Below are 24,422 nucleotides of genomic sequence, written 5' to 3'. Positions count from 1 at the left end.
TAGATAGCCAACTGGCTCACAGACAGGACCTAGGAAGTTAGAATTGAGGAGTCCACCTCTACAAAGAGGCCAGTCACAAGTGGAGTCCCTCAGGGATCAGTCCTTGGACCACTCCTTTTTGGCATTTATTTCTCAGAAGTCAAGGCCAATGTCGGTGGTCTCTGGCTGACTTAATGTGAAGATGATTGCAAATTAGGAGCTGTCATTGAATCTCACACTGACACAAATGTTCTGCAGGAGGTTCTGACACAAACAACTGGTGTCAGAGTCATGGACTAAAACTAAATGCCAAGAAATGCATAATAGTATCCTTTGGGAAGTCATCCATCCCTGGTAACTGTCATATTGACAATACACCCCTTAGAGATGACTCAGTAGTCAGGGGCTTAGGGACACACATAGATAGTAATCTAGCCTTTGATCATCATGTGCCTACAGTGGTGAGGAAATCATTCTATGTTGTGCAACTTGTAAACAAAGGTATGGCATCTAAGTCCAAGGAAATCATTGTTCCACTGTATTCAGCATTCATCAGACCTATCATTGAGTACAATGCCCCCTTTGGTATGTACCTAACCAGGCATATCCATCAACTGGAATGTCCACAGAGGTTCCTCACTAAAAGAATACAGGGTGTAAGCAATATGTCCTATGCATACTGCCTCAAGGCCCTATCCCTGTATTCTGTCTCCTACAGGCTTTTGAGGGGAGAGCTATGCCTGGCATACAGGGCATTGTCAGACCTCACTCTGATGGACCTCCTGCATATCCACAAAACAAACAGTACCAGAATTACCTGTTCTAAAGACTTAAACCTTGCCTGTGATATAAGTACGACCTGCTGATGAGATAGGTATGTATCCCAGAGATTACCCCGTCTATGGAACAGGCTCCCCATCCATGTGAAGCAGAGTTCCTCCCTAATCCAATTCAAGTGCAACTTGGACAAATGGATAGGAAACTGGAAATCTATCCATGGTTTGGGACCTATGTCTCTGATGCAAACAGGTAACCTGTAAATGGTTCATCTCCCAGACCCATGCTTACACTTATCAAGGGCATCAGAACTTGTCAGAGATTTGGGATGCATAGCTAGGCTTTAAAAGGCCCTTGTGGTTGTTAGCCTAGTAAACACCTATGAACGACATTGGGGAAATCATGGACTTTTCTGAGCAGTTATAGAAGATATTGAAAAAGGAGATGAATACTTGGACTACTCCCAGTTTACAGTGGATGATCCTACACACACACACACACACACACACACACACACAAAACCATTAATCTCCTTTTCCCATGTTTACATTGGATTAGCATATCACATCAACCATCACCACCTCTGTCAATTGTGTGCCACTCTCATACCTTCTTCAGGTCATGTCGGATTGTCACTGTTCTTCTGTCATGCAGTCCATCCACGTCTTGGCTGGGCATCATTGTCTCCTCTTGCCTTTTTTCCTATCTCTCCTAAGTCTGCTTTAACAAAATTATCTATTGCTTTCCTATACATGTGATAGAGTCACTTTGTTTCTGACTTTATGTGCTTCAGTTCAAATAGCACAAGACCAGCAAACAGTGGCAATATTGACAGACTTTTATTACTTGGTGCAAAAGCACATAAAAAGTAAAAATCAGACCGGGTTTGTCTATACTGTTACTTAGTCTTCATCAGTCACAACGATGAAAGCTAAGTAACAGTATAGCCGAAACCGGTCTGATTTTTACTTTTTATGTGCTTTTGCACCAAGTAATAAAAGTCTGTCAATATTGCCACTGTTTGCTGGTCTTGTGCTTTTTGAATTGTTACCTTTGGATTGAGACCTCTCAGCTGCCATACCTGCAGAGTTTACTTCATATTGGATTTATGTGCTTCAGCTCTGAGGTCCTCAGAAGGTATTCTCTCCTGGTGTTGCTGGTAGTTAACAAAAAAAATCTTTTCTATTTCTTCATTTTCTACTTTCTGCCTTCAAATCTCTGTCTTGGGTGCTATTTTTTCTTCAGGAATGGCTGACAGACTTTAAAAAGTACCCTTCCTATGGGCATAAGATCCCTAACTCCAGTGCCCACAGGGAGTATGTCTACTGTCTTGACTGTCACACCTCAACACTGACAGCTTCATTAGTGCAACTTTTAATTCCAGGGCACTTAGTGATAAACGGAATAAGCTGTTTGTTAAAGGAATGCTTCATTTTCAGAGGCTTAAATCTCTGGCAAACCTACAACATCCTCTTCAGGGATAAAGAAATCATGTAACTTGTAATCAGTAATCAATCATGTAATCAGTCCCATAGTTTCGAAGCCCTTGGATCCTAAAGCTCCAAGATTGTCTGCATCAGATTGGAATATGACTAGATTTTCAATTCTGACTGATTCTGCTCTGATTCCTTTGGATCAGGATGAGTATGGAAGCCAAAGCATTGCCACTGGATCGAGGGGAGGGGGCTAAGGCCCACTCCAATTTTGTCTGAGCCGTCCTTGCCCCTTGGAGCTTTGGTGTTGGACAGCTCATGTCTGACTCCCTTCTCAAGGCATGGAACTGGGCATAGTTGAAGCTTAGTAGTTTCAGAGGTTTCAGCTCTGGTATGACCAGCTTCTCCCAGTCCTTCTGCGTTCGAGGTTGTGGAGAGTGTTTTCTCTCATCTGAGAGATTTGACTACTTTCTATTCATTGGATCCTACATCCAGTCCTCCTTCGGCTCAGAATCTGATCCTCTCAGGCCTATCGCACAGGGACAGCTGGTACCATCTAGCATCCAGAAAGCCCTCATTGAGGAACTTTCCCTCTCTTCAGATACCTCTACAGACCTTCCTACTGAAGAGTTTTCCTGAAAGAGAACACGCAAAAGGAGACACATAGATTCCCCTATGGAATCTCTCACTGAAGATACTTACTTCAATGAACAGGAAGGATTCCCCAGATCTCCACCAGATGATGTCTCCTTTGGGGACATCCTAGAGATTCTTAAACAAAAAGGATGGTCCGCAGATACACCCTCCCCAGAGGAGTCATTTTTTCTGGAAGTTTTTGAGTCTGACCCATCTATGTCTTGGGTGACTCCCCTGACAGATGAATTTACTTATTTAATCTCTTGTTGGGCCCGGAAGGAACTGGATACTATAGACTTATCCCCATCGCACAGATAAGTTTTTGGCACTGCCAAAGGACAGACTGTATTGGAGCAAGGGAGTCCTTGCTGATGGTATGGTTGTGGCAGGAGCCAATATGAAGAAGCTAGTGGAGCAAAGCTCTTCAGTCCATCCCCATAACAGAAAGTACATAACATTGGACAGGTTTGGAAAGTGCATTTTTGCTTCAGTGACCTTTGCCTTGAGGTCTCTGAATTACGTAGTGCACTTCACCAAACTACAGTGAGATTTGACTAAGGAACTCACCAAATCCCTCTGAGTTCATGTCTGTGGAGAACTACAAGAGGTCCTCTTTACAGGTGGGCACTCTGTTATCCATCTCCAATGTGGCTGTGAGGTTAATATCCCATGCTGTGGAGGGTACCTCACAGGCAGCCATTTCAGGCATAGGCACTAGGACACATGTCTGGATGTATCTATGTGACTTTGCAGAGCTTTTCAAAGCTTTCATTAAAATTGCCTTTTATGGAACATCTTTGTTTGGCCCTACTGTAAAAGAAATGCTTTCCTACAGTGAACAGGACAGAAAGACCCTGTCTGCAGTCGGCCCGAATTCCAAAGTCTTGGTCCGGCGTCGGTTGCTGTCGCTTCTTCCCTGACGTCAGTGCGCCAGGGGTATATAAGAGGCATCCAACGCCATTTTCTTTAGTCTTTCTTGCCGAGCGGTGCCCGAAGCAGAAGCAGTTCGCAAGTGCCGGTTGGCCGACACCTGAGATTTTCGAATCGAGTTTCAGTCCGAAGTCTTCAAAGCTAAGTACCCCATTGGGGAACCTTTTCTTGCCTCAGTCCGATGTCAGAAAAAGTTAACAATTGCATTTCTTGTGGGAAGCAAATACCTCATAAGGACTTTCATTCTTTTTGTATACCTTGCCTAGGCCCAGACCACGACGTCACTGGATGCCGGTTTTGTGCTAGGTTCAATAAGCAAACTATTAAGCGACGCTTTGATTTCGCATGACACTACTTCGGTAGGAAATTTAATTACACTATGCCGTCAAAGCAACTGACTACCGGCGTGCATAAAAAACACAAAGATAAAGAAAGGCAGCCTAGATCCAAGCCAGACTCCGAGCCCTCGGCTGGGCCTGTCGCCGGTTCTCCGGTTTTCAGTGAGGCGCCTACACAGCCCCTGGCTACCGTGGAATTGGATCCCCAGACCACTTCGGATTCTGCAGCAGAGAGTTTTAGGCCAACACAGCCATTTTCTTTAGGCCCTAGCGACGACATTGCAGTAGGAGAAGCCGGTGCTGTAGAAACTCCTTCAGTTTCTGAAGGTGTCTTCAGACCGACTACTCTCACAATAAAATCTTATGCTAAGCTTATGACTCCTCTAAAACTAAAAAAAACTACTCTTCAGTCTCCAGGTCAAGGCCCTATGCCTAAGAAACAGATGCTTAAAATGGCTGAAGATTTAATTTCTTTGATCAGGGGTTCCCAACACCCCCCCCCCCAACAAAAGGCCTAGACAAGAGGAGGATTATGCCTCCTCTGATCAAGTGTCTGTTTCCTCAGGCTCCTCTGAGGAACAGGATTACTCCTTTCCCCCTTATGAAGATTCAGATGCTGAAGACTCTATTCCCTCAGCTTCTCCCCCTGAAGATTATTCCTTTGGGGAAACCTTACATACCATGAGGGAACATTTCCACTGGAAAGGTCAGGACTACTACGACTCAAAGAAAAGGCTCCGAGAGTTTCGTTTACTCTCCCAGCACAGACCCCTTGCTATCCCCCCAGTTTTAGACATTGTGGATGATGTTTTCTTAGAATCTAGTCTAAATCTGCCTCCTGCTCCAGCCAAACAAGATAGATACTATAGAGTGCCTGACTCACACAAATTCCTATACAAAAGCCCTGTTGCTGATCCAGAGACAATCTCCCAGTGTCCCAAAGGGGCTAAGGCTTCTATGGCTAAAAATCCTGTACCCTCTGAAAGGGACTCCAGAGCACTAGATAGGTAGGGGGAAAAGGTTTACACCTCAGCTACTCTAGCTATGAGAGCACTAAATTGTCAATTTCACATGCTTAAATACCAGCAACTCCTAATGTCTCAAATAAAACAAAAGATGGGCATGCACCCTCAACAGTCTGACTTCAAGGACATGCAGGACCTGTTGCATGCAGCTGAACAGGTGGGCAAACATACTTTACAATGTGGTTTTGATGCCTTGGAAGCTTCCTCTAGAGCAGCTGTTACTGGGTCTGTTATAAGTAGGCATGCTTGGTTAAAGGAACAATCTCTGCCTGATCATGTTAAAGCAAAGTTACTAGATGCACCCTTACAACAGGATGTCTTATTTGGGGTTAAAGCAGAGGAGGTTTTAAAGAAAATGGAGGATAAGGCAAAATCTATGCAGACGGTCAAAGATTTCTTACAAGTACAGCCCCCACGCAGAAATTGGCCAACAAAAAATTGGTCCTTTACAGCTTCTGACAGACCACAGAGGGGTAAATACAGGTGCCCAAGGGGCAGAGGACAAGCACAAATCCCTTACAAACCTTGCCAATGGGGCACTGCAACACAGAAGGGAGGAGAAGATAGGCCACAAACTACTAGAAGGCAAACACAATGACATACCTCAAATTGCCAAGCAAAACTCTCTTGGCAGCTCCCTTGGGAGGAAAATTAGCACTTTTTGCAGACAACTGGCGCATTGTCACAAAGGACAAATGGGTCCTAGACATTATCTCACAAGGATACAGATTCCATTTCCACACCATGCCAAGGATAAAAGGAATGCCAAACCTGCCACAAAATCAATGGGCAGAGGCACAAAAACAAATTACAGCTCTCATGGACATGAGAGCCATTCAACTGGTACCTACACAGGAGCAAGGCCAAGGATTTTACTCAAGGCTCTTTCTAGTCCCCAGGAAGGACCATGCTTGGAGACCCATTCTGGACCTTTCAATTTTAAACACCTTCCTGCAAGTACCCAAATTCAAGATGCTAACACTACAGCAGCTTCTTCCCATGTTGGGCAAGAAATCTTGGCTAGTAACGTTGGACCTCAAGGAGGCATACCTGCATGTCTCTATCAGCCAAAATTGCAGAAGATACCTCCGTTTCATTGCAGGTTCAACCCATTACCAATTCTCTGCACTGCCCTTTGGCTTATCTACTGCGCCCAGGGTCTTCACAAAATGCCTGGCACCAGTAATTGCATACTGCAGACAAAGAGGAATTCAAATATACCCATACCTGGACGACTGCCTCATCCAAGCAGAAAGCAAGGACATTCTCTTACAACACCTGGCTTTTGTAAAACATCTTCTAAGTTGCCTAGGGTACACAGTAAATGAAAAGAAATCAAAACTAGTGCCCTCACAAAATATGACATTCCTGGGTGCCAGCTTGAATACAATGGCCCAGATGGCTTATCTGACGCCAGACAAACAACTACAATTAACTCAATACTTCAGAGCAATGGCAGCAAAGACCCAACTCCCTGCAAGAAAAATTCTGCAGGCCTTGGGCTTCATGGCATCTTGCATACTACTAATACCATTTGCAAAACTGCATATGAGGAAATTACAATGGTACCTAAAAAGCGTATGGACTCAACACAGCCACAGCTTGGAAGCAATGATACCTCTCATTCCCTGCCTTCAACAGGAGTTTTTATGGTGGTCACAGGCATGTCACCTCAACAAGGGTCAGCCTTTCACCTTACCCCCAGCCAGGCAAACTATGACAACAGATGCATCGAACTACGCCTCTGGGGCACACATGGCAGGGTGGTGCATTCAAGGCATATGGACTGCAGATCAAAGGAATCTGCACATCAATCAAAAAAGAAATGCTAGCTGTACAAAATGCTCTGACAGCCTTCTTGGACCTCTTACATCCAGGACAGCTTATCATAAGGACAGACAACACCACAGTAATGTGGTACATAAACAAGCAAGGGGGTACACACTCCTATCCTCTATGCAGGCAAGCAATGACTTTGTGGAACACAGCACTGGCTTACCAAGTTCAATTACAAGCTCAATTCCTGCCAGGAAAAAAGAACACATTGGCAGACGACCTAAGCAGAAACATCATGGATCGCCATGAGTGGAAACTGGATCCACAAGTATTTGCAATGATAACTCAAAAATGGGGGCTCCCAGACATAGACCTGTTTGTCAGCCCCCAAAACTATCAACTAACAAAATTTTGCACAAGGACTTTTCACCATCAAGCCTGGAAAGTGGACGCACTCTCATTCAGTTGGAAAATGCTGACAGTATATGCCTTTCCTCCATTACCCCTTCTCACAAAGGTGCTGCTGAAAGTCAGGGTGGGGAGACCCCGAATGATACTCATTGCCCCAGACTGGCCATGCCAGCACTGGCACCCACTATTAAGAAATATGGCCCAGGGCCCACCATGGATTCTACCACAAATTACCCATCTGCTCACACAGCAAGACAATCAGATTCTACACAGCCAGCTCAAAACCTTAAACTTGGCTGCATGGCAAATCACCTAAGCAACCAGCCAGCTCCTCTCTCACAAGCTGTTATGGATGTTATTCTGCAGGCCAGGAGGCCCAGCACCAGGAAAGCCTACTCAGACAAATGGAAAAGGTTTTGCGCCTGGAACCAAGCTAAAGGCCAAAATACCCTTCAGCCTGACATACCTCAGATTCTGCAATATTTAACTGAGATGTTACACAAAGGGCTTTCTTTTTCATCTATTAAAATCCACGCCTCAGCTATTTCAGCTCACTACAACACGGATCCTCCCTTATTTTCACATCCACTCCTAAGGCAGTTTCTCAGAGGGGCCAAAAACATTAGGCCTCCCAGGAGAGCACCAACACCTACTTGGGACGTCAACTTTGTTCTGGAAAAACTTGCGCTACCTCCTTTTGAGCCAGCTTTCTCAGCTGACTTAAAGTTTATATCATGGAAGACTGCCCTGCTGCTAGCAATTACTTCAGCGAGAAGGGTTTCAGAGCTTCAGGCACTAATGGCAGTAAAGCCTTTCCTCATTTTTCATCAAGACAGAGTTTCTCTACGAACTAACCCCTCCTTTATGCCTAAGGTGGTATCCAATGTGGCTCTAAATCAAACCATCCATTTACCCACCTTCTTTCCAAATCCACAGAACAAAGGAGAAAGACTCCTACATTCTTTGGACATTCACAGGCAGCTACATTACTACTTGGATAAAACTAAGGTTTTCAGAAAATCTGACCAGCTTTTTGTATCCTATGCTACAGCATCACAAGGAAAGGCTATCTCAAAACAGACCATTTCCAAATGGATAGGACATTGCATACGTTTTTGCTACACCCACCATGGAAAATCAGTTCCTGCTAGCATAAGGCCCCACTCTACCAGGGCAGCAGCTACATCTACAGCCTACCTCAGCGGGGTGCCAACCAAGGATATTCTGGAAGCTGCAACTTGGAGTTCAGTACACACCTTCACCAAACATTACCACTTACCACTTTACTCTAAGACTAGAGCTGGCTTCGCCACTGCAGTTTTGCAGGGCCTTCTAGCCTCCTCTAACCCTGTTTGACTCCACCACCCATCCTTAGCTTTGGGATTCTTCCCAAGTGTGATGACCGCAGCAGGGTAACACGATGAACATAGTACAGTTTTGTACCTACCATAAATGTAGATGTTCGAATGTATACCCTGCTGCAGTCCAGGTTACCATCCCTCCATCCCCTCTGAACTAGCTGAACTTATCTCTACCACTCTATCCTATACTACCTCTGTGGTGTATTTGCTTGTGCCTAAGGGTTTTGTTTTATTTTTATATAGCTATATGTATATATATATATATATATATATATATATATATATATATATATATATATATATATATTTTGCCTACCTATTAGGGGCATCTGACATCTGGGGCAAGAAAAACTGAAGAAAATGGCGTTGGATGCCTCTTATATACCCTTGGCGCACTGATGTCAGGGAAGAAGCGACAGCAACCGACACCGGACCAAGACTTTGGAATTCGGGCCGACTGCGGGACCACCTGACGGCAGGATAACCCAAGTGTGATGACTGCAGCGGGGTATACACTCAAACATCTACATTTATGGTAGGTACAAAACTGTACTATTCTTGGGTGCTAAAAACCATATACATATACTTTATTTCATACCTTTCTTTCATATTCCTCCAACCAAAAGAATACAGGCTTACCAATGTCCCACCCAGTTAGAGGGAAGCTGCAGTTCAGATCATTCAGTAGTTGCTAGAAAAAATAGTCATCCAGGAGGTCCTACCAGACCAGAAAGTATTCAGAACTTACTCAAGGTTCCTTTTATTGCCAAAGAAGACTGGTGATCTGACAACAATTCTGAGGCTAAGAAAACTGGATCAGTTTGTGAAGAAGTCAGACTTCTGAATGGTCACAATTCAGTCCACTCTGACATTTTAAACAATGATGATTGGATGTTCTCAGTCGATCTTCAGGACGCATACTATCACATAAGCATGAGCAGATGATCCTGAAGATTTCTCTGCTTTTGGCTGCGGGCCAGTCACTATCTGTTCAGAGCCCTGCCCTTTGGTCTCACCATAGCCCCCGTGGTGTTTATCAAGTGTATGGCAGTGATAGCAACTTACCTGGGACTGCTGGGATTCACAGTGTTTCCATATCTAGATGACTGGCTCCTCACTGCCTCAACCAAGCATCTCCTAGTGCAGTCCGTGTACTGTCTGCTCCAATTATGTCAGTTACTAGGCATCTCCAGCAGTATCTGCAAATCTCAACTACAACCTCTTCAGAGCTAGAGTTCAAAGGTACCTAGTTGAACACAGTTAAGTTAGATAGCTTGTTTTCCTTCACATCATGTAGACATAATCAGGTTTCAGGTGCAGCAAATCCTTGTTCAGTCTTCTCACCCAGACACGCTTTGCTTTCAAGCTCTAGGATCAATGGCAGTGGCCATAACCTTAGTCCATATGGCATGCTTTTATATGTGCATTCTTCAGCGGACTTTAGCTGTTTAGTGGTCGATTCTACATCATCATCTATCCTTTACAGTCAAACTCACTTGAGTCTGCAAGGATCATCTTCCTTGATGGATTGAGTTAGATGAAGTTTCCCTGGTCCATCCCTTTGTTCTGTATCCTCCAATAGCCACTGTGACCACAGATGCCTCTCACTGGGGTGGGAGAGGTATTTCTTCGGATGGAGGGTCCAAGGCATGTGAACCCCCCCCCCCCGAAGAAACCAATTCACATATCAGTGTCCCAGAGATAAGAGCACTCCTACTAACACTGCAGGCCTTTCAAGACATTCTTCCTCTGGGGACCATTGCAGTACAAACTGAGAACATGACTGTGGTTTGGTACATCAATAAATAAGGGGGAATCTTTTCTTACCCCTTTTGTTGATAGGCAGTGAGAGTGTGGCAGTGGACGATGTCTTTCAACCTCTTTCTAGTAGCAGTGCACATACTGGAGAAGTCCAGCATTTTAGCAGACAGACTCAGCAGGTCACTTTTGATGCCTCACTAGTGGTCTCTCAATCAATCAGTGGTAGAGAGGATTTTCTGTCATTGGGGCCAACCTTGCTGTGACCTTTTTGCCTCCTCTGAACAGCAAGTGCAGCAGTTTCTTTGCCCTAATCCCCTCTCCGAGGGAGTTGCTGAGAGATGGTTTAGTCCACATTTGGCCCTCCGGTCTCCTTTACGCTTATCTCCCTTTACCTCTAATTCTGAAATTCTTACAGAAAGCACTTCAGTTAAAAGCGCAGTTATCCTCATTGCTCCCTTTTGTCCTCGTCACATGTGGTTCTCCTGCCTGTGGTCTCATCTTCGATATCCTCCATGGATACTGGACCTCATACCAGATCTCTCACTTTCCTCTGGGATGGAGTACTCTAATATTCCAAGCCTCAAACTGACTGCATGGTTTCTCCAATTATAGTGATAGCTAGACAGCCCAGGCTTTTGTCTCCAGTCCAACTGATACTTCTGTCTTTTCACAAAGATTCTAAGAGGAAAATCTACAAAAGTAAATAGATAAAAGATTCTCAATTTGGGCTGTTCTGAAGGACCTTGACCCTTTCACTGCACCTTTATCTGCATTTCTAGAAATTTTTAACATCTATTTTTCAAGAAGGTGCTAGTTTTTCCACTGTCAGAGTACAGCAACTATGTTTAATTTTCACTTTGGAGAAAATGCTCATTAGCTTCTTCAAAGTTGTGCAAGGCTGTTCTAAAAGACACCACCTTACTTAGACCTGCAGTGAAAGACCCGTCACCTCCTGGGATTTAACAGTCTTACTGTAAGGGTTAACTCAGCAACCCTTAGCTCTATCAGCTAAGTCTGATTTAACATTTTTGTCTTGGAAAACAGCCTTTTGGTAGCTATTACATCTACGAGATGAGTTTCTGAACTCCAAGCTCTATCTTCCAAATCTCCTTACATTATTTTTCACAAAGATAGAGTCACCTTACAAATAAATCCATTCATCTTGCCTAAGGTAGCATCCGAAACAAATATCAATCAAGCTATTAATTTGCCTGTCTTCCCAAATTTTACTAATAAGGGAGAGTACATGCTACATATTTTAGATGTATGTAGACAGCTATATATTTGTCTCCACAGACCAAAAGATTTCAGAGACTCAGAACAACTCTTTGTTTCTTTCACCCTGAACAGATTTGGGTCACCAATTTCTAATGTTATCCTGGCAAAATGAATTGGTAGTTGCATTTCCTTTGTTTATATTTAGCAAGACCTCTCTTTACCAAAACCTTCCAAAGCACATTATATTAGATCCATGGCTTCCTCGTCCACCGTTTGGTCTAGAACTGCCATTGATGACATTTGTGCAGCAGCTATCTGGGCTAACCCTCATACCTTTATTATGCATTACAAACTAGATTTGACATTCAGAAGCAGAGGTGCTTTTTGGTTCTGGTGTACTCTGGAATATCCTTCCATGAAGGCCACCCAAGATTCATATAGCTGGGGACTCTGTCCCAGTCATTGAGGAGCAATTGAAAAGGTCAACATTAGATATTAAAGTTATGTACTCACCATAACTATACATCTGTGTTGTCCATTTTCATTCTTCCTCAAAATCCTTCCCTACTTCCACCTTCTTTTCATAGGTTCATAAGTTCATAGGTGTGTCCTAGGCTAGTGGCCTTGGAGCTTTCACAATCCTACCCTAAAAAAAGTGCCCTGGTATCATGTTGCCCGATTTTAGTTTCCAGTGCCTCTTTCCAGTAGAGCTGTTGGCATGATCCTCTGGGTAAATGTTCTGTTACCCATCCACTTATCGAGATTTCTCTTGAAGAGGGCCAGGGAGGTGCTCTGCTTGACATGTATAGGAAGCCTATTCCAGAGCACAGGCAGTCTCTGGATGATGAACCTGTCCCTCCAGCATGTTCTGTTGATTGTGGCAATGAGGTTGAGGTCACTGGAGCATGTGGTGCGGAGGGACTGGGATTTCTTTAGGTGTAGTATTTCTAGCAGGGCTGGGTCCAACATGGCTTTGTAAGTCAAGCAGAGATCACCTCTAAGTAGATGATAAGAGACAGGGAATAGCTGAAGTTTCTTGAGTCTCTCCATGTAGGACATGTGTTTAAGGCCTAGGATCCTCTTTGTGAGGTACTTCTGTGGCCTATCAAGCTGTTGCAGGTGTCTAGTGAGGTACATGCCAAATGGGGCATGTACTATATAAGTGGTTTAATGGGGAATGAGTAGAGAGGGATAATGACCTCTTTCTTCTTGTATACAAAACCCTTGGTTATGAGATGTGCCACATAGAAGGACTTTCTGACCACAGTGGTGATGTGGTGGTCGAAGGAGAGGTAGCTGCCAACCTGGATGCCCAGATCTCTTATAACACCTTCAGTGTTCAGTGGGCTCCCATTGATGTGGTAATTAGTGGGAAATGAGTTTTTCCCAAAGGGAATGACAATGCAATTTTTGGCATTTAGCTTAAGGCTATGGCTCCAACGCCAGTCATTGGTCTGAGTGAGGCCTTTCTGGAGGATGTCTGCATCACTTGGGGAGTTAATAATGGCTCCCAGCTTGCAGCCATCTGTGATCTTGGTCAGCCAGAGTCCCTCTGTGTTGGCCTGGATTTCTGAGAAGTAGATGCCAAACAGGAGAGGACCCAGGACCAATCCCTGTGGTACTCCACTCGTGACTGGTCCGCAGTCCAACTTGGAATCCGCTACTTTCACTCTGTGGGTTCTGTCTGTGAGCCAATTTGCAACGCACCTAGTGATATAGGGGTTGATGCCTAGTTTGGTGAGTTTGTCAATAATTCCTGAGTGAGGAATGGTATCAAAGGCCATGTCCAGATCGAAGTAGATTGTGTGCACTGCTTCACCCTCATTCACAGCCCTGGTGACTGACTCGAAGAAGTCAACCAGGTTAAGCAGCCAGGATCTCCCTTTAACAAAGCCAAATTGCGTGTGGTCTAGAGTTTGGAGATTACCTATATCTTTGTTAATCAGGTCCATGATAATGCGCTCCATAGCTTTACATATTAGACTCATCAAGCTAATGGGGGTGATAATTCCCAGGGTCTCTAGTTGCTCCCCCTTAGAGGGATGACTGTAGCAGTGCGCCATTCTGTAGGTACAAAGCCTGAGGTAAGACTGTGACTGAACAAGGCACATAGATGTAGTGCCAGTTCTTTTTGTAGTTCATATAGAACACAGCCAGGGATATTATCAGGTCCCATGGATGCTGCATTCTTTGCTTTGGACAATGCAGCCTTTATGTGTGATGCAGAAATGCTGAGTACCTGGCATTCTTCTGGTATTGTGATTGGTCCTTTTGGGCAGGGGGGGGGGTAAAGTTGGCACTGAACCTGTCAGCCAGTATGTTGGCAATATCTGTTGGTTCAGTATAGGAGGTACCATTGTGTAACAACTCAGAGCAAGTCTGGGTATTGCCGTGGAAGTTCTTGCTATAGCTATAGAAGGCTTTGTGGTTATTTTTAGGGTCTGTTGCAATTTTGCCTTTGTAGCTGGCTTTAGAGGATTTGATAAGGGATCTGAACTTTTTGTTAAGGCTGGTTAAGGGAGTTTTTCCAGTCTTGAGACTTCATCTTTTTCTGCAACAGTTTCTTCCTTCTGTTGTAGAGTTTATTGATGGCTGGGGACCACCAGATTGGCTTCCTTTTTTTGGAGGAAAGCATCTTGATTCTATTGGATAAGGCCAGTTCCATGTATGTACTTGCTTGTACAGTGCATTGGTGTATGATTCTGCAGTCATGCAGCTATTTTCCATTGGCATGGGTGCTGTGAAGTTAGACACCTCTGTTTTTAGGAGCCCAAAGTTAGCTTTGCAGAGGTTTCTCAAGGTGGTTACCTTTGCGGGGGGGTGGGGGTGGGGGTGAGATGTAGATTTCCATGGTAATTAATTTGCGGTTGGATCTAACCAGGGATGAATTGACTATTGATGTAGAGCAATGGTCGCCCATGTTAGGGAGAACCAGGTCGAGGATGTTGCTTCCTCTTGTGGGGGCCAGGATGAGCTGGTCCAGGCCATTGGAACTGATGAATTCCAGAAAGTGTTGGGCCAGTGCTTTGGTACATAAGTAGCTTTCCCAGTTGATGGAGGGGTAGTCGAAGTCTCCCAGTATGAGAATATTGGGCTGGACTTTGATAGATTCCAGGGTGCTTAGGAATGTGAAGTGAGAGTCTAAGGACATAGTAGGGGTCCTATAGCAGTCTATGACTTGAATTGCCATCTTCCCCAGTGTTAGTTGTACCTGAAGTATCTCAGATGCATTATGCTGGGCTACTAGTCTGGAGGTGTGCAGATCCTTTATGAATATGGAGACACCGCCACCTTTGGAGCTTCCGGCCTTGTTCTGGGGCCAAAAGGTGTGGAATGAGTTATAGCCTGGAAGCACAGGGGTGCTTTCTGCCACTTTAAACCAGGTCTCTGTTACAGCACAAATGTCGACACTCTCCATTTTGAGGAGCGCTTCAAGTGAGTGGATCTTGAGACTTCTAGCGTTGAGCAACATGACCCTCAGATTGCATTTGTTTATAGCTGTTGCAGTGATAATTGATAATTTGGTCTTTGGAACACAACCTAAAAATGGAACTGTAGGGGTGTCAAGAGCCTTAGCCAGTACCCAGAATCCCAGGGGTGACAGATGCAGGCCATCTCTGGGAAGTAAACTTCTACACAACATTTAACAGAAAATACAGAAAACACTTTCACAAAATGGGGGGTGGGGCCTGATAGGAAGTAAAGATGAACAGTTGTGAACCTGGTGCACTTGGGCATTCTGAGGCAGTGCAGCAACTGCCTCATGTACACAGACAACCCTCTCCTCTTACCTCCCAACACTCAGACTTGTGAGAGATGCACTTATATCACCAAACTGAAAGCTATGCACTCTCCAGCCAAGACTGGACTAGCTGGTCAAGAGGAAAAGGTCAACACTTGCACCACAATACATGGATCACATAGCCCTCCAGAACACCCAGCAGTGTAACTCACACATAGAAACACAAACCACACACCCACTTTCGCAAAGGCTCTCAATAGAAATTTACTCAAACAGCAGAGACCTCCAAGGCAGAAATGCAGTTGACCACCACAATGCATGACCAACCACAGGACACATAGCTCACCTCCACAGTGTGCCCCTCAACCTAAGCCCTTAAAGCAAGACATCCTGCCCAATACACTAATCATAGGGACTCAATAGTGAGGCACACAGATGTCCCACTCATTAGGTTGAATAAGGAGAAGGTAACAGTCAGTTGTCTATCAGGTGCCAGGAACCGCCACATAACACTTGCACTCAGGTCACTCCACAACAAGTACAATTATGACTCAGTTCTTGTACATGTAGGTGTGAATGACCTGTGACACACCTTTCTGGACTACATGAAAAGAGACATGATGGAGCTCTCGGATTATGAGGCCCAGGCAGGTATGACACTAGCCCTGAGCAGTATCCTACCATCACCCAGAATGATATCACAGTACAAGTAGAAAATTACTGACTTCAACAATTGGCTAAGTTACTGGTGCCATTCTAAGGGGATCCAGCATCTCTCTTACTGGGATGACATGATTGACAGACCTCGATGCTGTCATCTTTTGAAGCGACCTTGTGGATGTTATGGAACCTTTTGTTTAAGGTTTGAGCCCCAGTTCTGCTTTTTTTTTTACCTCTTATGACTCTATGTTTAGGACTTATAAGGCAGCAAACTCAATCTGAGGTATAGCTAGTTGACTGGGGCAGTGTGGGTAGAGGTAGGAGCTTGTGAGTTGGATCTCAGAGTCTATTGTATGTGGCCCAGTTGGATCCGAGGTCGGATCTGATACCTAATCATGGAGGAAGAATGCATAATTATGGTGAGCACCTAATTTTAATTTTCTTCTTCTTCAATATCTGTCTCACTGCAAACATGGAGTCAGTTTTACTACATCATGATGAAAACCAGTTACTCATCTCCCATCTTGATCTATTCTACTGTGCTTATATGTTTATCAGACATCTTGTCCAGCACTTTCATGCAGTGTGAGAGGAGTTTGATACCTTTTTACTGCCAACAGTTGTGAATAACCCCTTTGCTGTTGTACACCAGTGCTTATTATCCATTCCTATGGAATTCTGTATACCTGTCTCTTTATACTGTGATGAGTACCTTCAAGAGCCATTTTTCCATAATGCTCCTAAGATCTTGAGCAAAGCTGATGTGACTTCACCTGAGCCTGATGCTTTCCATGACTGTATTTTCCTTAATGCACATCATACTTCTTGTAAGGGTAGGCTCTTTTTCTCTCATTATACACTATGCATGCAGCAGTAAAGCTTTTGCCATCTGCCTTTGATGCCATCTGTAGTGGCCAAAAGATTATTGTTGGCTTCCCTTATAATTGGCTTCTGCCACATGTCTTCTTTCTCTTTCCATCAGTGTCTGAATCCTGGTAAATGTTTTTGTGCCATCTGCTCAGTTCACTGCTATTTCACACTGATCTTAATCAGTCATTAGTTGTTCTGCTATATCATCTTCTTTCGGCTATTCCCGTTAGGGGTCACCACAGCAGATCACCTGTTTCCATTTCTTCCTGTCCTCTGCATCTTGCTCTGTCACACCAACCACCTGCATGTCCTCTCTCACCACATCCATAAACCTTATCTTAGGCCTTCCTCTTTTCCTGTTACCTGGTAGCTTCATCCTTAGCATCTTTTTCCCAATATACTCAGCATCCCTCCACAGCACATGTCCAAACCAACGTAATCTTGCCTCTCTGGCTTTGTCTCCAAACCTTCCAACCTGGGCTGACCCTCTAATATACTTATTCCTAATCCTGTCCACCCTCTTCACGCCCACTGCAAATCTTAACATCTTTAACTCTGCCACATCCAGCTCAAACTCCTGCCTTTTTGTCAATGCCACTGTCTCCAACCCATATAACATAGCTGGTCTCACTACCCACTTGTAGACCTTCCCTTTCACTCTTACAGGTACTCGTCTGTCACAAATCACTCCTGACACTCTTCTCCACCCACTCCATCCTGCCTGTACTCTCTTCTTCACCTCTCTTCCACACTCACCGTTACTCTAAACTATTGACCCCAAGTATTTAAACTCATCCACCTTCACCACCTCTGCTCCTTGCATCCTCACCATTCTTCTATCCTCCCTCTCATTCACACACATATATTCTGTCTTAGTCCTGCTGACCTTCATTCCTCTTCTCTCTAGAGCATATCTCCATCTCTCCAGGGTATCCTCCATCTGTTCCCTACTCTCACTACAGATTACAATGTCATCTGCAAAAATCATAGTCCATGGGGACTCCTGCCTGATCTCGTCTGTCAACCTGTCCATCACCATTGCAAATAAGAAAGGGCTCAGAGCTGATCCTTGATGTAACCCCACCTCCACCTTAAACGCATCTGTCACTCCCACTGCAGACCTCACCGCTGTCACACTACCCTCGTACATATCCTGTACCACTCTTACATACTTCTCTGACACTCCTGACTTCCTCATACAATACCCTGTCATATGCTTTCTCTAAGTCTACAAAAACACAATGCAACTCCTTCTGACATTCTTTGTACTTCTCCATCAACACTCTCAGAGCAAACATCACATCTGTAGTGCTCTTTCCCAGCATGAAATCATACTGCTGTTCACTCATCATCACATCCCTTCTTAACCTAGCTTCCACTACTCTTTCCCATAACTTCATGCTGTGACTGATCAATTTAATCCCTCTGTAGTTACTACAGCTCTGTACATCACCCTTATTCTTAAAATTCGGTACCAAAACACTTTTTCTCCATTCTTCAGGCATCCTCTCACTTTCTAAGATTTCATTAAACAATCTGGTTAAAAGCTCCACTGCCATTTCACCTAAACACCTCCATGCTTTCACAGGTATGTCACCTGGGCCAACAGCCTTTTCATTCTTCATTCTCTTCATAGCTATCCTTACTTCCTCCTTGCTAATCCACTGCACTTCATGATTCACTATCTCCACATCATCCAACCTTCTCTCCCTCTCATTCTCTTCATTCATCAACCCCTCAAAGTACTCTTTCCATCTCCTCAACACACTCTCCTCGCTTGTGAGTATGTTTCCCTCATTATCCTTTATCACCTTTACCTGCTGCGCATCTTTCCTAGCTCGGTCCCTCTGTCTAGCCAAACGGTATAGGTCCTTTTCTCCCTCCTTAGTGTCCAACCTTTCATACAACTCTTCATATGCCTTATCATTAGCCTTCGCCACCTCTCTCTTTGCCATGCACCTCATCTCCTTATACTCCTGTCTACTTTCTTCATCTCTTTGACAATCCCACTTCTTCTTTGCCAACCTCTTTGCCTGTATACTCTTCTGTACTTCCTCATTCCGCCACCATGTTTCCTTGTCGTCCTTCCTCTGTCCCGATGTGATACCAAGCACCTTTCTAGCCGTCTCACTTACTAGCTCTGCTGTAGTTACCCAGCTATTTGGTAACTCTTCACTGCCACCCAGTGCCTGTCTTAACTCTCCCCTGTACTCCACCTCACAATTACGCTTTTTCAGTTTCCACCATTTGATCCTTGGTGCTGCCCTCACACTCCTCCTCCTCTTCTTGATCACCAACGTCATCCTACAAACCACCATCCTATGCTGCCTAACTACACTTTCTCCAGTCACCACTTTACAGTCTCCAATCTCCTTCAAACTGGCCCTCCTACATAAGATATAATCCACCTGTGTGCATCTTCCTCCACCCTTGTATGTCACCTTATGCTCCTCCCTCTTGTTAAAATACGTATTCACCACAGCCATGTTCATCCTTTTCGCAAAATCCACTACCATCTGACCTTCTGCATTCCTTTGTTTAACATCATACCCACCCATCACTTCCTCATCCCCTCTGTTCCCTTCACCAACATGCCTATTGAAATCTGCTCCAATCACCACTCTCTCACCCTTGGGTCCAGTCATCACCACTTCATCCAATTCACTCCAAAATTTTTCTTTCTCATCCATTGCAGACCCAACTTGTGGAGCATATGCACTAACAACATTCATCATTACACCATCAATTTCCAGCTTCATAAACATCACTCTATCCGACACTCTTTTCACCTCCAAAACACTCTTCACATACTGTTCCTTCAGAATAACTCCTACGCCATTTCTCCTCCCATCCACATCATGATAAAACAATTTGAACCCACCTCCGACACACCTAGCCTTACTCCCCTTTTATCTGGTCTCTTGCACACACAATATACCAACCTTCCTTCTGTCCATCAAATCAGCTAGCTCTCTCCCTATACCAGTCATACTGCCAACATTCAAAGTTCTGACCCTCACTACCACAGTCCCAGCCTTTCTCCTCTCTTCCTGCCTTCGGCCATGCCTTCCACCACTTCTCCTCCTTCGGCCAACAGTAGCCCAATTTCCGCCAGCACCCTGTTGGGTAACAGCACTGGTGGCGGTCGTTGTTAACCCGGGCCTCGACCGATACGGTATGGAAATATTTACTGGTGACTGCATGAAATGATTTGGCGAAGTTTTACGCCGGATGCCATTCCTGACACAACTCTCCCCATTTATCCGGGCTTGGGACCGGCACAAAGAAATGCACTGGCTTGTGCATCCCCAGTGGCTGGGTTAGCAGTTTACATAGCAGTTGTTTTGCTATATAAATGTGACTAATAATGAACTTTTGGAATTTTTTTGTTTAAATTTACTTACAAAATGGGCAAGAAACACTGATCAACCAGCTTACTAGTTATCTGTGCATCATAGGTGTTCTGTCTCATGAGAGAAAATTGGGGAGGATCACCTGGACTCCATAGTCGGTCATGACTCCCTTCTCCCTGGCAACATTAAAAATCCCACTGGCATTTTTATTTCCAGTCGCCACTAACTCTGATCCGCAGTGGAGGAAGATTTTGCAGTAAACTTCTACACAACGTTTAAGAGAAAATACAAAAAATACTTTCACAAAATGGAGAGTGGGGCCTGATAGGAAGTAAAGCTGTCACCATGAAAAGTGTGCATGTGAATGCAATGCCCTTAGGGTAATTCTGACAAACTATAACTATTTGAATTCAAATTTTCAACATACCAGCTATGGGCCACCACCACCTTCTGAACCATGACTCTGAATAAGTCCATCTTGGATCCAAAATATAATTTGTTGAAACAACTACATAACAAGATTTACTAATTGAATTGTACAATACAAAGTACTGTGCTACGTGTATTGCAGTCCTAGTGGTTATGGTTCATGTACAGTTTGTTGAAAATGTGAGCTCAAAATGTTAGTTCTGTGATGGCTTCATGACCCAGTAGTTAAAGCCCTGAACACAATCTAGACAATCCATGTTTAACTAGTGGCATGGGTGCTAGATGGATTGGACGGGGTGAATGGGAGAGAGCAGCTGATACTGGTTCAGCCATCCTGTCAGGATGGAAGCAGCTTCTGTTGATACACTGGTGACACCAATAGGAATGAGGGTGTATCAATGCCATATGAGGAGCAAAGCATGCCTGTGCTGCAAGCAGTGTGCGCATGCACCTCCTGACATAGATATAGTAGAACTGGCAGGTTGCCTTGGGGGTGGGGAGAAGACAGTCTAAAGGATCTTTAAATTGGCCTGCTTTCTAATACTTAACTTTCAACTCCTCCAAGGAACCAGTAGGCCAAACGTCTGTTGCCTCACTAGAGGAACAAACTGGTCATTTGGGTGCCAGAAGGAGGGCCACTGGGCCAATCATGCAGACCAAAAAAAAGTGAAATTGTTAGATTTATAGATATTTGCTGAACCTAATAGCAGCAACAAAGGAACGTGTCTAGTCCATTTTAACTGATTGTTTTGCAATGGACATAACATTTTAAGTGCAAAATTTTCAGCTTAGTTATTTTAGGGACGTTTCTGTCAAAATGTTTTATAACATTATACTGTTGTCTGTGATGAATTAAAGGCTTGTTGCTTTGGAACACTACCTGTGTTTTATGATTTTTGGAAATTACTGTGACTGAGCTCATCATCGCGTGGGTTTCCTCCTGGTGCTCCGATTTCCTCCCACATCCCAAAGACATACAGTAGGTGGATTGGGCACTCTAAATTGGCCCTAGGTGTGAGTGCATGCGTGTGTGTGCCTTCTGTGGAAGGTTGGGTGCCGGGCTGGCAACTCAACACCGTAAAACTCCACTGCCAATCTTGAGTGAACAGATGATCCGCTGTGGCGACCCCTAACCGGGAAAAAGCCGAAAGAAGAAGAAGATTGTGACTGAGCTCATCAACAAAGTTTTAAGACAACTAGTTTCTTTGTTTTTTAAGTCAGAAGAAATGGGATATTCCCACCTTATTATGATTAATAATAAAAGGATCAGGTAATTATGATCATAGATTAATAGCTGGTTCCTAGGCTATCAGCCCAAAAGCCATTTTAAGCCTATTCAAGCTTACCCTAAATTTACCAAAATATTGCTGATGTGTCAGTAACCCAAGGGATTTTATCGTTGCTATATAGGCTTCTACATGTCAAGCCTTCACAAGCTGCCCCTCTCTGTTATGAATGTAAGTATCAAACAAGGGATACCTTTGTGATTTCCCACCCATTGTACCAAGTTACATTTGAATAAAATTAAGGATGAAATTTGCTTCACATGGATGTGCATTTTCAAACTTGCAGACTAATGTGTAGAAGCTTTCTGTTTCATGGTAAAGTGGCACAGGTTAAGTTGTGCCATCTGGTTTGGTTGTGGTTAGAAATGTATATTGTTGTAGCGACGCACTTGTTAGTCATTCCAGTTTTAGGAATGAAGCAAGAGCACTGTGAGATATTTGGTGTTGGGAGAGATGGAGGTTCACAGAAGGCTACCCTGTTTGTGTCATAACATGTTCTTGTTTGCGTCTTGCTTTATTCTGGGATTTTAAGACAGCCAGCATCATTATAATCTGTGTTCATACTGTATCTTATTCTCATAGAGCTGCCCTTAACAAAAACCTGCTAATTTTTTGCAGTTCTCTGAGCCATCCAACAGCTTTTCTCCAGTATCTCTATTAGTGATTGTCCAGTGTAGTAAGCAGATAGCAGAATATGTTTGGAGTGGCTAGAAATAATATTAATTTGACTAAAATTAACTTTTTTCTCATTTATTGGGCATAAGAGTGCCAGTAATAGCAAGCACCCCATTTCTGTTCTGTTATTTTTAGCTGAAGTCATAATTGTAATATTTCCCTGAAATTATGGTATAAAAATCACAAGTTAATAGTGTAAGTTTCAAAAAACAAGGCATAATATATGAATGCCTAGCAACTACTTCTAGTAGTCCTCTGAGGTAAACAGACCTGTATTAAATTAATATTTTTGGAATATTGTAGAAATGAGTAATGCTGATACCAACACAGTTTATGGTATATGAAAAAGTGCTCTTTTTGCATTTGAAAATTACTCATTTTAATAAGTTGTTTTGTTGTCATACAGGAAAAGCATATGCAAGAGTTAGAAGAAATGAGGAAAGCTGGGCATGAAGCATTAAGTATTATTGTTGAAGAATTTAAGGTGAGTACTTTTGGAACATATTACTTGCTTGGGCATATTTTGTTCTGTGTGAATTGTTCCTCCTAATGCCCCTTGACAAAGTGACTTCAGATATGTGCCATTGGTAGTGATTTTATCCACTGTTGGTTATTTAATTTGCTAATATAGATATTAATCATACCAAATAATGTCCGTACAGTTCAAAATATAAGTGTAATAGCTGTTGAGGGCAAGACAGAGGGAGTAGTCTGTTAAATGTTTTGCAAATGTTGTTCATGCACTGAAAACATGATATTAAAAAATGAGTAAAAAAGTCACACAGAAAAACAAATTGGTTAATAAAACCTAAAAAGAAAAATCTAGCATAGCTAGACTTTCCACTGTGTGATACCTTAAACCTCTTCTATCAGAGGCAACATGGGATATATGCAAATTACCCTTTAAGGACATCAGGTGTTTCAGCTGAATGGCAATTCTGAATGCCCAAGACTTTTTCTTTTACTTTTAAGTCTGTTTATGGACAATTTCAGGCAAATAAACCCAAACCCCTCTAGCTGTGGACATGCATGTTTCTGTTTTCTTATGGCATCATCAGCACAGCACAAGAGGAATGTTTGACTGCTGGAAACACAGGGTTGTCATACCTAACTGATATTCATAAACATTAGGGTGTCTACAAAATATCCCAACTAACAAACTAAAAGAATGATCTTTTTGTGTTTTTAACCAATTGTTTTTTCTGTGTGACCTTTTTACTCATTGTTTTAGTTTGTTAGTTAGAAGTGTTAATTTTTTTATTCACTGTTTCTGTTTTGTATTCAAACGTGGTTTACTGCAGTATCTTTCCTTAATTTGGTTACATGTGGTAAACATGCCATGCTGTTTGTGCAATTCATACAGATTATTCTGCCTTTATAGGACAGGAGTGAAAGAAAATAAGACGTAAGAGTTTAGAAGCAAGAAAATGTTCACCACATTGCTGTATTCATAAGAAACTAAATCAGCCATTTGAACTGAAATAGTCTATAAAATATGAATGGTGATGCCTTAATTGGTTAGTGTGCAAAGAGAGTATAAGTTATAATAATGTATCATGTGGTTTGATGGAAAAGATATTACAGAAAACAAGTCATAGGTGGTAGCTGTAGTAATAAAGTGAGCATTTTCATCAAATTGATGCTGTTATGTATTATCTCAAAATGATGCGTCTCTGGATAGCTTGGCAGCTAAAACACCAGAGGTTAACAGAAACATTAAGTAAGATAAGTAGAAGAAATAAGGGAGGAATGCTGAAATAAG

General features: G+C 43.3%; 1 protein-coding gene across 1 annotated transcript in view; it reads left to right on the top strand.

The window, feature by feature from the left end:
• Positions 1 to 24,422, top strand: part of CCDC91 (coiled-coil domain containing 91) — a 1,729,462-nt gene that overhangs the window by 644,441 nt on the left and 1,060,599 nt on the right. The window contains exon 7 of the mRNA XM_044088193.1: positions 23,067 to 23,144. Coding sequence (XP_043944128.1) covers positions 23,067 to 23,144 — 78 coding nt within the window. The remainder of the gene's footprint in view (positions 1 to 23,066; positions 23,145 to 24,422) is intronic.

This window comes from Protopterus annectens, chromosome 11.part0, assembly GCF_019279795.1.
Source record: "Protopterus annectens isolate FY-2018-M chromosome 11.part0, PAN1.0, whole genome shotgun sequence".
Lineage (NCBI taxonomy): Eukaryota > Metazoa > Chordata > Ceratodontiformes > Protopteridae > Protopterus > Protopterus annectens.
The sequence above is the reverse complement of the archived record's forward strand: the minus strand, read 5'-3'. Positions and strand labels throughout refer to the sequence as shown.